Source organism: Stenella coeruleoalba (genome assembly GCF_951394435.1).
Source record: "Stenella coeruleoalba genome assembly, chromosome: 4".
Taxonomy (NCBI): Eukaryota; Metazoa; Chordata; class Mammalia; order Artiodactyla; family Delphinidae; genus Stenella; species Stenella coeruleoalba.
Window position 1 is genome coordinate 105,206,976 of NC_137149.1, and position 17,551 is coordinate 105,224,526.

Consider the following 17,551-nt stretch of genomic DNA (forward strand, 5'->3'; position numbering starts at 1 on the left):
AGGCAGTATTTCCCAAATGAGGTAACCTTTTAATAGGTACAAGTGATATCGGAAGCTGAAACAGTAAGTCTAAAGATAAACAACAAGGACATACTATATAGCACAGGGAGCTATACTCAATATTTTGTAATAACCTATATAAGAATCTGGAAAAATATATATATATGTAAAACGGAATCACTTTGCTGCACACCTGAAACTAACACAACATTGTAAATCAACTATACTTCAATTGAAAAAAGTAATAAATATTAAAAAAAAAAAAAGAAATCTAAAGATGCAGTTTAGTACAGTGGTTAAAAGCATTGACTGTGAAGCCAGATAATCTCTATGTCTTGGTTTCCTCATCTATAAAAATGAGGAAATAGCTCTATTCCTACCTCTGAGGATTGCTTTAAAAATTAAATAAGATAATCAGTATAAATAAAAGAAAATGGCGGACATGTAAACACTATGAAAGTAATAGCTATTGTTATTCTAAAGTTTGTTAAAAAAAAAAATCAGCAACCCACTAGAAGAATTTAGCATATTCTGACCTCAAATACTTCAGGGCCCTGTACTAATTATTAAACAAATGAAAAATCTCTATTAAAAAGTCACAGAAAAGATATGAAAGTAGGTACAAATAAGTGAGAAGAAGGGGCTCAAATATCTTTCAAATTCACTTAATTCATTTACTTAAAATAACATGCCATGCTGGTAATAAATAGGCTTGTATCAATAAAAACATTGAAATGATTTGTTATAATAGGCACCAAACAGGAAAATATAGGAAAATAGTCACAGGCGTTTAGTAGATGATTCCCTATCTAATGTATCAAACCTAAGTTATTAACTACAGGATACAATCTCTATGAGAATCCATATATTTCAGTCTTCTATTGGAGGTTCCTTCAAATTTTCCACTGTAAAACTGGCAGCCTTTATGAGGCAAAAATATACTTCTCTCTTTTCCTCAGGATGATAACCAAAGGAATCTGCCTCTAACCATCTAGTCACTCAGCCAGCGTTCAAGAGATAGCCTTCTATGAAATAATGCCATTTGCAGCAATATGGATGGACTTAAAGGTTATCATACTAAGTGAAGTAAGTCAAAAAGAGAAAGACAAATACCATATGATATCACTTATATGTGGAATCTAAAATATGACACAAATGAACCTATCTATGAACAGAAATAGACTTACAGACATAGAGAACAGACTTGTGGTTGCCCAGGGGGAACAGAAAGGGGGAGGGGCAGTGGGGGAGAGATGGATTTGGAGTTTGGGGTTAGTAGATGCAAACTGTTATATATATAGAATGGATAAACAAGGTCCTACTGTACAGCACAGAGAACTATATTCAATATCCTGTGATAAACCATAATGAAAAAGAATATAAAAAAGAATGTATGTATGTATAACTGACTCACTTTATTTTAACTCAACTATACTTCAATAAAAATAAATAAAAATAAATAGATAAATAAAAGAATGAAATAAACAGTTACAAAATAAACTCTTCACAACTCCAAACCAAAAAAAAAAAAAGGGAGAGATAGCCTTCTAAGTGTGTTACGGCTCTGTACCCTCAAGTAGGAAATGCAGTTCCTAAATCCAATGCGCACAATATCATAAACCCAGTAAGAGAGAAATACTAATATTGCAAAGGATTACAGAAACAGAGAAATATGACAATAATATAAATATTTCCAGGACACTTAATGATTTATGAAGTACCTATCCATTCATTATCTCCTTTAATTCTTGTCGCTAACTCTGAACAGATAATCTTTTCCATTTTAAACTCAAGAATACTAAAAGCACAGAGGTCTCTACAAGATTGTTCATGTATTTTAATAAGCAGTCATCATCTTATCTTTGACTGTATTTTCATCAACGATATTACAGCCCTGAAAAAACAAAGGTCATGTTTTCTGTTTTCCATTTCAGGTCATGACCGCTTTCCATTGTCCTGTCTCAGTCAATCCTTTAACTCCCTACCTCCATAAACTCTGTGTGTGTCCTCCCTTATCTATCCTTGCATATCTCCACCTCATATATACCATATTAGATTGTGATTTTCCTACTAGAGCTCTGAGTGGGATAGAAACTGTATGTCTTTGAGACTATTGTGACTAGCACAGCATTTGTCACAAAGCAAATGCTCAGTAAACATTTAGTGAATGAATGACTAAATAAACATATAGAATGTTAATTTAAAAAGATGAAAAGTTCATAAAATGAATGATTCTGAAAAAGGTCAACTAGCAAAAAAAATCTACTTTCTTTTTTACACAAAAACTAATATTTTACTTCATGAAAATATATAAATACAGTATCATATTCAAGTATATACTCTTTAATATTTTTAATGTAATTTGGCAAAAGAAGCATAAAGAATAATACAGTAAACATTCTTATTTTCAATACACAGCCTAAGAAATAAAACATTACCAGTAGTTTTAAACTTTTATATTACCTGTCTATTTCAGGGTCAAACCAAAGACAATTTCAAATGTGTGGGAATTAAAGAAATAAGTACACTATTATGCTTCATTTCCTTAACTCACTTTTCTGTTTTGAAGAATATTGCACAACCATCCACATGCTTTCTCTCCTGCTCAGACATGATTTTGGCACGTGACTTTGGAGAAAAAAATCCATCATATCCACGCTCCTTCAATGCTGGCAGAAAGAGAGTGAAGTATTGCTCTGTTTCCACTTCCTGAGATGACAAAGAAACATTATCATTGACATGACAGAGGAAAACTAAGATATAAAAATGTGCAGCATTGTGAGTAAGGTGTGACCAAGTTAAAATACTTCACTTAAAAAATATTATCTAAGTACCTTATCTTATTGATAGCAGCCACCATTTGACAATGGCAGCTTTTTAAAACCTAAGAGAACCAGAAAATAACGTGATTTTCTCATGCTCACACAGGTAGTTGTTCCCAAGTCTCTTGACTCCCAATTTAGAATTCATTCCACTATACTTCACTTCCTCAACTGGTAAATGAACAATTGAAAGTTGGTCATATTATAGATTAGGTGGTATGGAATAGCAAATTTTATATTATAAAGAGGTAATTTTAAAAATTATTTCAAATTTCTCAACTGTGGTAGAAAGAAATGATACTCAAGAGTGAAAAGCTTAAGATCTACCAACAAAAAATTCTACTTAAGGAATTTTTAGGTACCTGAATACCAATAATCCAATGGTCTGTGTTAAAGTAGTAATTATTAAGTTAGACCCATAACATATTTTTAACAAATCTTTCCAAATGAAATAATCAAGTGTAAAGATAATGATTTATGTATGCTAATGCTCATAACAACATGATTTTGTAACAGTGAAAACATAAACAGCCTGAATGTCCAACAGTAGGGAAAATGCTAAATCAATTAATATATATTCATATAATTGGCTTTGAGGAATTTTAGTAACATGGGAAGTGTATTAAGTGCAATAAACAAGGTACAAAATACATCAATGGTGTGATCTCTATTTTGAAAACATATCTGTACATATCTGTAAATAAATAGGCAAGTGAATTTTTTTAAAAGTGTACAAGAAATACTTCAGAAGTTTTAACCCAGCAACTATATTTGGGATATGGGATTAGGTGTTTTCCTCCATTATTCTTTTTTTTTTTTTTTTTTCGGTACGCGGGCCTCTCACTGTTGTGGCCTCTCCCGTTGCGGACCACAGGCTCCGGACGCGCAGGCTCAGTGGCCATGGCTCATGGACCCAGCCGCTCGGCGGCACGTGGGATCTTCCCGGACCGGGGCACGAACCTGTGTCCCCTGCATCAGCAGGTGGACTCTCAACCACTGCGCCACCAAGGAAGCCCCCTCCATTATTCTTTATATTTTTTCAAAATTTCCAACTACTCTAGAAGTTGTAGAAATATCTGAGGTGCTTATTAAAATTGTCCTTTTTTTTTTAAGAGGAGAGAAAATAATTGCTTTGGGTTTTCCTTCGAACACAGGAACTCTCCCAAAAGTAAGATCTTCTATAATTTTTAGGTTCACCTTTAAGTTAAAGACAATTTAATTTCTATAGTGTTACCTGAAGACTAATGATATCTGCGTCACAGTTAACAATTTCTTCCATAATTCCCTTTTTCCTGTATTCCCAGTTTAATGCCCAGGATGGGCAATAGCCATATAGCTGCCGGGTGGCGTATTTATCACATAACACATTGTAACACATAACCGTGAATGATGCTAAGAAGTGGGAGAAAAAAACAACAGACAAAAGGGAGAAAATTAGGCAATGTTTTCTAAAGCAATATCACATATACACCTACACAAGCACACATGTCACACAAACATACCCCAAATATCATCATCATGAAATGCCTTGGGCAAGATTCCATTAAACTATACCTATAAAACTTCACTGGAATCCATCACATCAAAGTCCTTTTACCAGAATTAGACTAATACTTATTTGTGATTTTTTAGAATATTTTAATAAAAATTCAACTTTTAAATCAGAATGCCATTTTTTTGCACATAATTTACTGAGCAAAACTTTTCTCTATAAATGGAATAAAAGTAAATTTTAATTTTTCTCGTTAAAAGGCTCTAATTTCATTAACTTGTATTAACAAAATATCCATACTTAATACTTTTTTGGGCCTCTTAATGCTCTCACTGCTCTAAGCCAGAAGAATATGGACTAACAAAGTTCAGTCATAAGAGAATCCTTTTTTACCAAATCAAATGTTCATTTCTAAAACTAAATTCTCATTTTAAAATGCCTATAAAAGGACTACAAGCAAACTAATAGGAAAACGCAGCTTGTATCCCTGCTACTCAAAAATGTGCTCTAAGTACCAGCAGCATCAGTTATCACCTAGGAACTCAGTACTGAAGAATTTCTGCCTTCACAAAGACTTAATGAATTGGAACCTGCAATTTAACAAACTCCCCAGGTGATTCATATGCACATGCACACCAGTTTGAAAAGCCCTGATTTTTATCATTAATTCTCTATCCCGGCTGTCCATTAGAATCAGTTTGTAGAACTTTTTAAAAAAAATGCTGATACTCAGCGCCCTACTCCAGACTAATTAAGTTAGTATATTAGGATTTGGGTATTAATATTTTTAAACAGCTTCCCAGGTGATTATAATGGGCAGACACAGTTGAGAATCAAGTACTTAATAAAAGGTGAGGAATCCAAGAATGAAGTAACACTTGATTGAAGTTGATTCAAAGTCAGATGATGGGAAAGGTATTAAGAGAAACTTAGTTCAACGGTCCCCTGGAAATCTGACTGGTGGCCATTTTGTATACTGGTACCTCTTTTCACTATCTGGGATTAATTCTTACATAGTTTAATTACCATTATAGTTTTGTGGCTATAAATCACCCTTAACCATTGTTAGTTATTATACACATCTCCCTATGCATCAGAAGTAAAAGGCATTTTTAATATCTTTTTTTTTGTTTTTTGTAGCACTGATTCTACTCACGGAAGTCAGACATCCCAAGAAAAATCCATAGTGGTTTTTCAAAAAGGAAAACCCAAGAACACATTACTTGAGAATTCAACAACTAATGAAAACTTGTTTCTGTTGTTCCTCTTCTTAATGGAAATGAAGGTATGTGATATTAGGAAAGATCTTCTTCAAGATTATGTTAACTCGTGCTCAGAAAGGGATTACTTTGAAGAACTAGAAAATGGTGTTTTTAATATCATTTTAATACCAGAAAGGGAACAATTAATTACACATTAAGGAAGGCTAAACACAAAATAAATCTCCCTAACTTAAGGCTTTGTAGAAAAACTGAGGTATTCGTTCTACTCAGACCATCAATGTGAATCCTGATAACAGAAGTGTTATTCTTGATAACACTGATACAGTATCTCTTAGAACAGGCTGATACTATGGCTCCAGAGTGTGGTGGTTTTAAAATTATTACCTCTAGAAGATACAGAAATGTACTAATATGATAATATTTCTCAGTGTTATTAAAATATAAATAGAACCATGAACACATTACACTTCGCACATCTCCCGATACCTAAGCAAATGATTTTTTCTGAATCCTTCCACTTCTTAGCTTAAATTAAAAAAAAAAAAAAGACGGGCTTTATATTGTTGTAAAAGTACATAATAAATTCTGTGGTTTATTCTTTAAAATTAAGTATCAGTATTCAGTGATTGGTTTGCCTTCATATTAAAACAGTAAAATTTTCATTTTTAAAACAAAATTAGGTATCATGAAAACTATCACTTGTGATTAAGAAGAATATTAATTCATAACAACTTATTTTAAGCAGAATTCCCAATCATAAAATGTCTAATGAGCAGTAAGAAGCCCTATAAATGTCAAATCATCATTGGTCTGCACCAACAGACAAAGGTTTCTATTTCCTACATTACTGCAGTTCTAGAAATGCTAAATCATATAATTAAACTGCTCAAATCTTCACCCTATATCATTTCTATACCCTTGGCCTGGTATCGTATTTTGTTTCCAATACAGTAAATTGAACTCAGTCTAAATTATCCTTCTACAAAGCATTATCAGCCTACCCACTCAAGAAAGATAAAGTATCTAAGTAGTTTAAAATTTTTCAGAAGAAAATTCATTACTACTCATTTTTCTTAAATCACCAAACCCTATGTGAAGATGCCACTTGGAAAGCTCTATTACAAGAACTAATTTTAAAACCAAGAGCTGCATCATTGTGAAAGGTATGAGATCCCTGTACATAAGCCTTAGGGTAGACTTTTAAGTCTATTGATCAGTATTTTAAAACGCATCTACTCAGGGGAGGTAAAATGAAGGCCTGTCAATTTTATCACAAAGTCCAAATGGCATTTCAAGTATATCTGAAAAAAGTCAAGGAAGAATAAGAAAAACTATTTACCTGATGGCAGAATTTGGTCTCGTTCTTTTAATGTAATCCATGGCCTCGGAGGAAGCTGCTCTGGATGAACTGGAAAAAATATATATTCTTTTAAACATATTTTCATGTCTTTCTAAAATCAGTATCATTTGCTTTGTAATGTCAAATTAGCTTCTGTTTTCTCTTCAGCTATAATGCCTCACAAACTGACTTAAAAATATAGTACTGAAATATAACGAAGATTTAGAAGCTGAAGGAAGTTGACGAAGAGTTCTGCATAAAACACGTAACTAATATCCAAAAAGAACATGAGGAAATTCAGAAGTGGCATTTATACTTACACAGTATTTATAAAAAAGTACCTATTTAAAACCTTAAGTAAGGGTGCTTCCATGTCCTGGCTATTGTAAATAGTGCGCAGTGAACATTTTGGTACATGACTCTTTGAATTATGGTTTTCTCAGGGTATATGCCCAGTAGTGGGATTGCTGGGTTATATGGTAGTTCTGTTTTTAGTTTTTTAAGGAACCTCCATGCTGTTCTCCATAGCAGCTGTATCAATTTACATCCACCAACAGTGCAAGAGGGTTCCCTTTTCTCCACACCCTCTCCAGCATTTATTGTTTGTAGATTTTCTGATGACCGCCATTCTGACTGGTGTGAGGTGATACCTCATTGTAGTTTTGATTTGCATTTCTCTAATGACTAGTGATGTTGAGCATCCTTTCATGTGTTCGTTGGCAATCTGTGTATCTTCTTTGGAGAAATGTCTATTTAGGTCTTCTGCCCATTTTTGGATTGGGTTGTTTGTTTTTTTGATATTGAGCTGCATGAGCTGCTTGTATATTTTGGAGATTAATCCTTTGTCAGTTGCTTGTTTGCAAATATTTTCCCCCATTCTGAGGGTTTTCTTTTGGTCTTGTTTATGGCTTCCTTTGCTACGCAAAAGCTTTTAAGTTTCATTAGGTCCCATTTGTTTATTTTTATTTCCATTTCCCCAGGAGGTGGGTCAAAAAGGATCTTGCTGTGATTTATGTCACAGAGTGTTCTGCCTATGTTTTCCTCTAAGAGTTTTATAGTGTCTAAAGGCAGGACAGGAATAAAGACGCAGACACAGAGAATGCAGTTGAGGACACGGGGAGGGGGAAGGGTAAGCTGGGATGAAATGAGAGAGTAGCACTGACATGTATACACTACCAAATGTAAAACAGATAGCTAGTGGGAAGCAGCTGCATGGCACAGGGAGATCAGCTGGGTGCTTTGTGACCACCTAGAGGGGTGGGATAAGGAGGGTGGGAGGGAGACGCAAAAGGGAGGGGACATGGGGATATATGTACACATATAACTGATTCACTTTGTTATACAGCAGAAACTAACACAACATTGTAAAGCAATTATACTCCAATAAAGATGTTAAAAAAACAAAAACAAAAACTTAAGTAAGGTGTTATGTCTTAATTACACATATAAATTGTGTTGACCCAGCTTTGTTCCCAGCTGGTAAATCAAAGCTATGTGAAGTTTCAACACACTGACGAACAAAATATTCAAATATTTTTAAAATAAAAAAACAAATATGCATGCATAATAAAAATTACTGAATTTTCTAACAGGGCTTTCATTTCCTAATTTTACTCTTTCTCTCTTTCATAATGTCAATGCAAAGCAAGAGATTAGAGCTACATTATACAGAAAAAAGGAAGGCACTGGTTAAACATTAACTGCTCAGATATGATTGTCAATACTATGGAACTAAATGTTACCAAACTATCAGATGAAAGAAAATTCCTAAATTAAGATTTAACTTCCTCTTTTTCTTCTCTCTTTTAAACACATTTGCAGTTACAGAACAATTTGATTAGAGTTTACAGATTTACCCAGGGAATCAGTGGATAAGAAATGTATTCCTTTAAAACAAAAACACTCCATCATCATCCAGCCATAGAAATTTTGACCACAGTATCCAAGACCTTTAAAAAAGTTTCACTTTACTAATCATTTTGATGTTCTGAAGTCTACCTAAAAAGGATGCCTGTTTTAGCAGCCATGCTTTTCACAAAGTGAAATGAACGTTATTTTGCACAGTCCATATGAAGGTCATCATAAGATGACAAACAAACCATCCAGCTGGTCCAACACACTGAATCCTGGAAAATAATCATGCCTGCTAGGAGTGCCATGCCAGAATCTTGGCAACTATCTCAAAAAATGGAAAGCTCATTATGTAAATATAATGAAGAGTAAACAAGGAACTTTTTAGCTGCTGGGATCCTTATTAGCAAATAGTTAAACATTCAGACAGCACAAAAGATATCAAAATAAGACAAGTAAGGTGATGTCAACATTCTGACGCTTCCCATATCTTAACTGATACAGCACAATATATCAGTGTAAGTAAAACGTATAATATTCCCCAACAACAACCAAAGAACAAAAACATAGGAAAAAATACTCTATCTCACCAGTAACCAGGAAACATTAAAAAATGAGATAGCATGTCTTTATCCAAATTGACAAAAAAAAATTTTAAGTTTACTAACATCAGGGTTGGTGAAGGGGATAAGAAACAGATACTTGCATGTACAACTGGTGGGAATACAAATTGGTACAGCTCTCTGGGAGGACAAACTGGCATCATCTTTTAAAATTTAAAACATTCATGTCCCTGTGACCCAGCAATTCTATTTCTTGGTATCAACCCTATCTGCTTAAAGCAGCATTCAAATAGATATTCATTATGCCACTGTTTGTGACAGCAAAAGCAATGGTAAATGGTTATTATCCATTTCACAGAAGTCTATGCTACAGTTTAAAAGAAAAAAGATACATGTGTGCTAAAGTGGAAAGGTATATAAGAAATACTGTTGAGTGAGAAAAAAGTAGAAAAATATATATGATACATTTTAATTAAATAATAAGATACATTATAATAATAGGATATATTTTATTAGAAAAAAATTTAAAACACACATGCAAAGTAATACCATAAAACTTCTACTGGTATAATTTTTATATGTAATGTCTATAGACATGCCTACAAGGATACACATCCAACTTACAAGTGTGTTTACTTACACGGAGGGGACTGGAATTAAAGGTAGTGGTCAAAGGAAAATCTAGTCTTAACCGGAATTTAAGTATTTCTTACAAGGAGAATAATATATTCATGTGTGGCACATACTTAAAATTGACTTTTTTCAAAGATAAAATTGCATAGCCGATGATATGACAAAGGAGAGGAATACAGAGTTATATGGGCCAACTATCAAATCAGATAAAGACTGTTTAATAGATAAATCTACATGGTCCTAGACACAGCACAAGGATTTGGATCAAAATTGAAGATAAGTCTATTCTCATTATGAAAAGAAGAAGAGCAGTTGACATCTTAATACGTCTTTCAGCATCATACCTCTAAGGTGATAAAAACAATTCTCCCATTTTTATCTCCCACACATGCCACACTAAGTGCGAGACAGCCCTGAAGCCACCAGGAATAGACCCAGGGTGGCGAGGCATGCAAGGAAAGTTCTGATTTCCCACACCTCCCAGTGGCTGGCAGCACTGGGCCTGGTCTCCCCACAGAGAGGGTGCCAGCTGAGCCTGGGAGGACCAACAGAACCCACATGCTAAACCTAAATTGGCTGCCTGCTATTGAGGTTTTTAAAAGGTCATGAATCTCCTAACAGAATATTCAAACTATCCAGGGCACAACTGAAAATCACTGGTCATACCAAAGACCAGGAAAATCACAACTTAAGTGAGAAAAGACTACCAACAGACAACAACACAGAGATGACTCAGATGTTGAAATTATCTGACAGAAATTTTAGAGCAGCTATCATAGAGCTGCTACGAAAAGTAATTACAAATTCTCTTGAAAACTGAAAAAACAGAAAACCCAAGGGAAGAAGTGGAAGGGCACAATAATAATGATAACCAAAGATAAAATGATTGAATTTGAGAACACATCAAGAGAATTTACTCAATAGGAACAATAAAAAGGAAACTGAAAAAAAAAATGAACAGAGCTTGAGAAACCTGTGGGACTGTAACAGTAGATCTAAGATTCATATCATCAGAGTTCAGAAAGAGAATGCAGACTTAAAAGTATTCTAAGAGATAATGACTAAAAACTCTCAAATTTAATAAAAACATAAATCTACAAGTTTAAGAGGATGTGCAAACTTCAAACAATAAAACCAAAGTAAGCCACACCAAACACATCATAATGAAACTGCTAAAAATTAAAGACAAAAACCTCAGAGAAATGACACATTACCTAAAGGGGAACAATAAGTTTCTTTTCTAAAACCATGGTGCCAGAGGAAGTGATAAAGTGCTAAAAGAAAAGAACTGTCAACCTCAAATTCTGTATCCAGCAGAACTTTCCTTCATAAATCAAGGAAAAATAAAGATGTTATCAAAGGAAAACTACAAGACTTTGTTGCTAGCAGACCAGCCCTTATAGAATGACTAAAGGAAGCTCTCTAAACAGAAAGAACGTAACAGAAGAAATGGAACATCAAAATGGAAGGAACAGAGAATGACTAATATTAAGGATAAATATAACAGATTAATCTTCTCCGCATAAGCTTCTTAAATCGTATCTGACGGCTGAAACAAAAATTGTAACGCCTGTGTGGTACCTAGTACAGGTAGAGGAAATACTAGGGACAATAATATTTTAAAAGTGGGGAGGGTGGGGGGCTTCCCTGGTGGTGCAGTGGTTGAGAATCTGCCTGCCAATGCAGGGGAGACGGGTTCGAGCCCTGGTCTGGGAGGATCCCACATGCTGCGGAGCAACTGGGTCCGTGAGCCACAATTACTGAGCCTGTGTGTCTGGAGCCTGTGCTCCGCAACAACAGAGGCCGCGATAGTGAGAGGCCCGCACACCGCAATGAAGAGTGGCCCCCGCTTGCCACAACTAGAGAAAGCCCACGCACAGAAACGAAGACCCAACACAGCCATAAATAGATAAATAAATAAAAATTAAAAAAATTAAAAAGTGGGGAGGGTGAAGGGACACAAATGGAAGTAGGGCATCAATAATTCACTTAAAGTGATAAGACACCATTATCAATAGACTGTGCTACGTATGTATATTGTGATATCTAAAGTTACGACTAAGAAAACTATACAAGACAATATACTCTAAAACAGCATAAATAAAATATGGAATCCTAAAAAAATGTTTAAGTAACCCACAAGAAACCAAGAAGAGATAAATGAAGGAGAAACAAAGGAAACAAACAGAATACAAGTATCAAAATGGCTGATTCAAGTTCTACATATCAATAATTATTTTAAATGTACATGGTCTAATAAATACACAAATTAAATGAGTGGAATCTTGGCAGAGTAGATAAAAATCATGACATATAAGTCAACTGTACACTAATAAAAGAAATTCACTTCACATACACATAGTGAAGCTGAATCTAAGAGTACGTAAACATTAAACAAACCAAAAAAAAGCAGAGTGGTTATGTTAACATCAGATAAAGTAGACTTAAGAGCAAAAAAGATACTAGGAACAAGGGAGGTTATTACACAATGATAAAAAGATCAATTCATCAAGAAGATGTAGCAATCCTCAATATGTATACATAAACAACACCACTGCAAAATACATGAAGCAAAGACTGACTAAGCTGAAAGGAGAAACAGACAAATCCACAACTATGGTTGGCAATTTTAGCACTATAACATCTGGTAAGACTACTAGACAGAAAGTTACAAAAAATATAGAGGAATTAAATACCACCAGCAACCGGCATGATCTAATTTGCATGTGAAGAATACTCCACCCAACAAACCACAAGATAGACAATAAAACAAACCTCAAGAAATTTAAAAGAATTGAAATAATACAGAAGGTTTCCCAACTGGTCCCAAACTGGAATCAAACAAAAAGTTAGTAACAGACAACAGGAAATTAAGTAACATATTTCTAAATAATCCATGAGTCAAAGAGGAAGACTCAGAGGAAATTTTTTTTAAAATACACTGGACAGAATGAAAATGAAAACACAACATATCAAAATGTATGGAATACAGCTAAAGTAGTTCTGAGAGGGAAATTATAGTGTATAGTGCTACATTCTTACATTGAAAATGAGAAAAGATTTCAAATCGACAATCTAAGTTGTTACTTCAAACAAGAAAAAGAACAAAATAAACCCGAAGTAAGAAGACAGAAGAAACTACTAAGATATAGGGATACAAAAAAGTTTAACATAGAAAAAACAGAAAAAAGATATACAGTGCAAATTCTAACCAAAATAGAACTCACGCAGCTATATTTTTTCATGTAGCTATATTAATATGAAAGTAATAAGAATAGCATAATGATAAAAGCTTCAAATAACCAGAAAGATGAAACACATGAAAATATATTCTCAATATATATAATTAAAAGTTGCAAGAACTACAAGAAGAAATAAACAAATCTGTAATCAAAGTGGGATATTTTAACATAGCTCTATTAGTAATGAATAAAAACAAAGTAATCACTAAGTATATATAACACATTCAAATTAGCAAACTTTAATATACATAGGATGCTGTACCAAACAACTACAGAATTCACATTCTTTTAAAGTACATATTTAACATTTATAAAAAGTAATTAAGCATGAGCTGGCTAATATATAACATATTTTTAGAATTTAAACCAGAGTACGTTCCTTGACCACAATGGAATTAAGCTAGGAATCAATGACAAAGAAAACTAGAAAAACTCCCCTAAAAATAAAAAAATAAACTTCTAAATGACTCATCAGTCAAAGAAGAAATGAGTGCTTGGAGAAATATGCTGAACTGAATGATAATGAAAATTATACAAATTAAAACTTGAAGGATACAGCTAAAAGTCATGTTTAGAGGGAGATTTAATAATGAATACATCAGAGGAAAAAAATGTCTAAAAGTGAAAGATTTAAGTGTTATAAGAAGTTAGAAAGAAAACAGCAAATGAAACCCAAAGAAAGCAGAAAGTAAAGATAAGAAATTACTGATAGTGGGAAAAAAAGTATGATAGAGATGACCAAAAAACTAAAAATTGGTTCTTTTCTTCAAAGAAAATATTGATAAATCCCTGGACAAGACTATTCATGAAATAAATAGAGGCAACACAAACAACTAGTATCTGGAATGGAAAAGAGACATCACAATATATTAAATGGACATTAAAACCTCATAAAAAGATATTCTGAACAACTGTATGCCAAAAAATTTGAAAAATTAAATAAAATATTCAAATTACCAAAAAAAACTTTCAGAAACTGATAAAAAGAGAAATGGAAAATCGGACAAGTATTATAGTTATTAAAGAAATTAAATCAGTAATTGAAACTGCCTACAAAGGAACCCCAGGCTCAGATGTATTCTACCAAATATTTAAGAAAGAAAGAATACCAATCTTAAATAAACTCTTCTAAATAACAGAAAATGATAAAATAATCCCCTAAAACTTTAATGAGGCCAACATAACCTTTATATTAAAACTTGACAAGAAAAATTACTGGCCAGTCTCGCTCAAACACACATGCAAAAAATCCTAAGTAAAAGATCAGCAAATAGAAACAGGGATATATAAAAAGAATAATAATATATTACAAGTTACTTGGGCTTATTCCAGGAATACAAAGGTGGTAATATGAAAAACCATCAATGCAATTACCAAATTATCAGAATAAAGGACAAAAATTTTATACTCATCTTAACAGAAAAAAAGCATCTGATAAAACTCAACATTTATTCATATTAAAAAATAACAGGGCTTCCCTGGTGGCGCAGTGGTTAAGAGTCCGCCTGCCGATGCAGGGGACACGGGTTCGTGCCCCGGTCTGGGAAGATCCCACATGCCGTGGAGCGGCTGGGCCCGTGAGCCGTGGCCGCTGAGCCTGCGCGTCTGGAGCCTGTGCTCCGCAACGGGAGAGGCCACAGCAGTGAGAGGCCCGCGTACCGCAAAAAAATAAAAAAATAACAGACTCTCTTAGCAAACTAGGAATAGAAGAAAACCCTTAATCTGATTAAACTATCAATATAAAAACTACAGTGAATGGGCTTCCTTGGTGGCGCAGTGGTTGAGAGTCCGCCTGCCGTTGCAGGGGACACGGGTTTGTGCGCCATTCCGCAAGAATCCCACATGCCGCGGAGCGGCTGGGCCCATGAGCCATGGCCGCTCAGCCTGCATGTCCGGAGCCTGTGCTCCACAACGGGAGAAGCCACAACAGCGAGAGGCCCGCGTACCGCAAAAAAAAACAAACAAAAACTACAGTGAACGTCCTACTTAAATATAAATTATTAAAAGCTAATAAATTATGAAATTAAATGATAACCATTATGACCACTTTTAGTTAGCAGTTTACTGGTGGTCTTAGCAAGTGCAATAAAGAAAAAGAATAAAGGATATAAGAATTAGAAAAATAATATTAAAAGTAGAATTTACAGATGATATGCTTGCGTAAATTGACATTAAAATGCATTAGGATTAAAATGAATTGAGCAAAGTGGTTGAATACATATTTAGCAAGTGTTCAGCAAGGTGGGAATACCACGAAGTGTACAAAACTCAATTGCACTCCACAAATCAGCAATATCCATTAAGATACTATTTATTTTCAAAAAGACTATAAAAGCATCAAAAAAGTCAATACCTAGAATAAATGTAATAAAAACGCACAAGACCAATACACAGAAACCTAAAACTAAATAATGAGATAAATTAGAGAAGGCACAATAAATAAAAGAATATTCTACACCGTTAGATTAGAAAACCCAGTGTTGCAAACATGTCAATTCTTTCCAAAGCAATCTACAGTTGACCCTTGAACAATACAGGGGTTAGGGGCCCTGACTCCTGTACAGTCAAAAATTTGCATATAACCTTACAGTCAGCCCTTCATATCCACGGTTCCACATCCACAGATTCAACCAAACGTGGATCCTATAGATCCTATTTTTGAAAAACAAATCTGCATATAAGTGGACCCATGCAGTTCAAACCTGTGTTGTTCAAGAGTCAACTGTATCCCCAATCAAAATCCCTACACTTGGGTGAGGGGAGAAATTTGAAAAGCTGTTTCTAGCAATTTTAATGAAAATACAAGGCAAAAGAAGCATGGGGCCAAAACTAGCCAAGACTTTATAATCAAATCAAGAGGGAAGACTTACTCTACTGTATCTCAAAACATTTTACAAAACTGCCATAATTAAGAACAATGTTATACTGCCATAAAGACTAGATGAAGAGAACAAAAAATAGAGAATCTAGAAATACCATAAGAACACTGATGATTCATGACAAAGATGGCACAAAAAAACAGTAATGAAAGGACAGTCTTTTCAATAAATGGCTAAGGGTTAATTTAATACACACATGGAAAAACTGACTCCTGTGTTACACAAACTCAATTCTGGGAAGACTATAGCTCTAAGTGTTGCAAGTAAAAAATGGAGTTTTTAGATACTAGCATAGGAGAATACATTCATGAGCTTGAGGTAGAGAAAAATTCTTAAAGAGAACACAAAAGCAGTACCACACTAGAAAGATCAATAAAGCAGAGTATGTTAAATTTTTTCTGTTCATCAAGAGACAAATTAAGAGAGTGGAAAATCAACAAGAGCACCAGAAAAGGTATTTGCAACATATGTATCAACAAAGAGCTTATATCTAAAACACATGAAAAACGCCTTAAAAATTACACACACACACACCACACGTGCCATATGGCTGGGTCAACAGGCTATAGCCATAGAGACAAGAGATACTTAATTTTTAAACAAGAAGGAAATAACATACACATGCTTTGTATACAACTTAACAGCCACATATTCTTACTTTCTTACTAAAAGGACTTCTCTAATAAGTTTGTTATCTCTCTCTCATCAATCAACCAAAAAACTTTTAAATTACATTAATTTGATTTCACCTTATTGTAAATCTTACGATTTTTTTAAAATTTTTTATGTAGGTGGGTGTCTTCTATAATACAATTAAAAAGAGTACAGCCAAAATATTGTGATGATGGCCTCTATTGGGATCTAGATTTCTCTAACTCTGTTTTAAGATTCTGTATTTCAGAAAGGTATTATTCCAAGAAAAATATCTGAATTTAGTAGCATCTCCATTCTTTTAAATATATTTTGAGTGTTTAAACAAACAAACAAGTTTTAAGTCAAATACTTAATAGCTTTCTTACATTAAAAATTTTTCATTTGGAATACCACTATTTTGATCAGATAAATCTGGTGTTCTTAATTAAAATCTTGCTTTCAAAATTTCCACAGATGTGTAGTGAATCAAACAAGTCATTTCATTCATGAAAAATGTGCACAATATGTAGGTTCCAAACATTCTGCATCAAATTCAAACAATTGATAACTATGTATCTTTGTGATTAAGAGCAAGACAATCTTGAGTTCACAGCTCTGGCATTAATCAGCTGTGTACTTAGGTAAATTACTTTATTCTCTGAATCTCAGAATTTGCATCTGTATAATGCCAGTAAAAATTCCTACCTCCTAGATTCCTAAAAAGATTCAATAAGATAATGTAACTAATGATCCTAACATAAAGCACTCAGTACGTGAAAAGAAGAATGTCCCACTACCATGGAATATACTAATGCCAGGAACTTCAATCCTACAAGCAGTTATAAAACAATGGTCAGATGCCTCCAATAAAAAA

The 17,551-nt window shown here is 33.9% G+C and overlaps 1 protein-coding gene across 7 annotated transcripts in view; it reads right to left on the reverse strand.

Moving 5' to 3' along the window:
- Positions 1-17,551, reverse strand: part of CNOT6L (CCR4-NOT transcription complex subunit 6 like) — a 120,899-nt gene that overhangs the window by 27,088 nt on the left and 76,260 nt on the right. For all 7 annotated transcript variants that reach the window (XM_079919783.1, XM_079919782.1, XM_079919778.1 and 4 more), the window contains exons 6-8: positions 6,877-6,945; positions 4,057-4,214; positions 2,555-2,709 (exon numbers count right to left, since the gene is read on the reverse strand). In XM_079919783.1, coding sequence (XP_079775909.1) covers positions 2,555-2,709; positions 4,057-4,214; positions 6,877-6,945 — 382 coding nt within the window. The remainder of the gene's footprint in view (positions 1-2,554; positions 2,710-4,056; positions 4,215-6,876; positions 6,946-17,551) is intronic.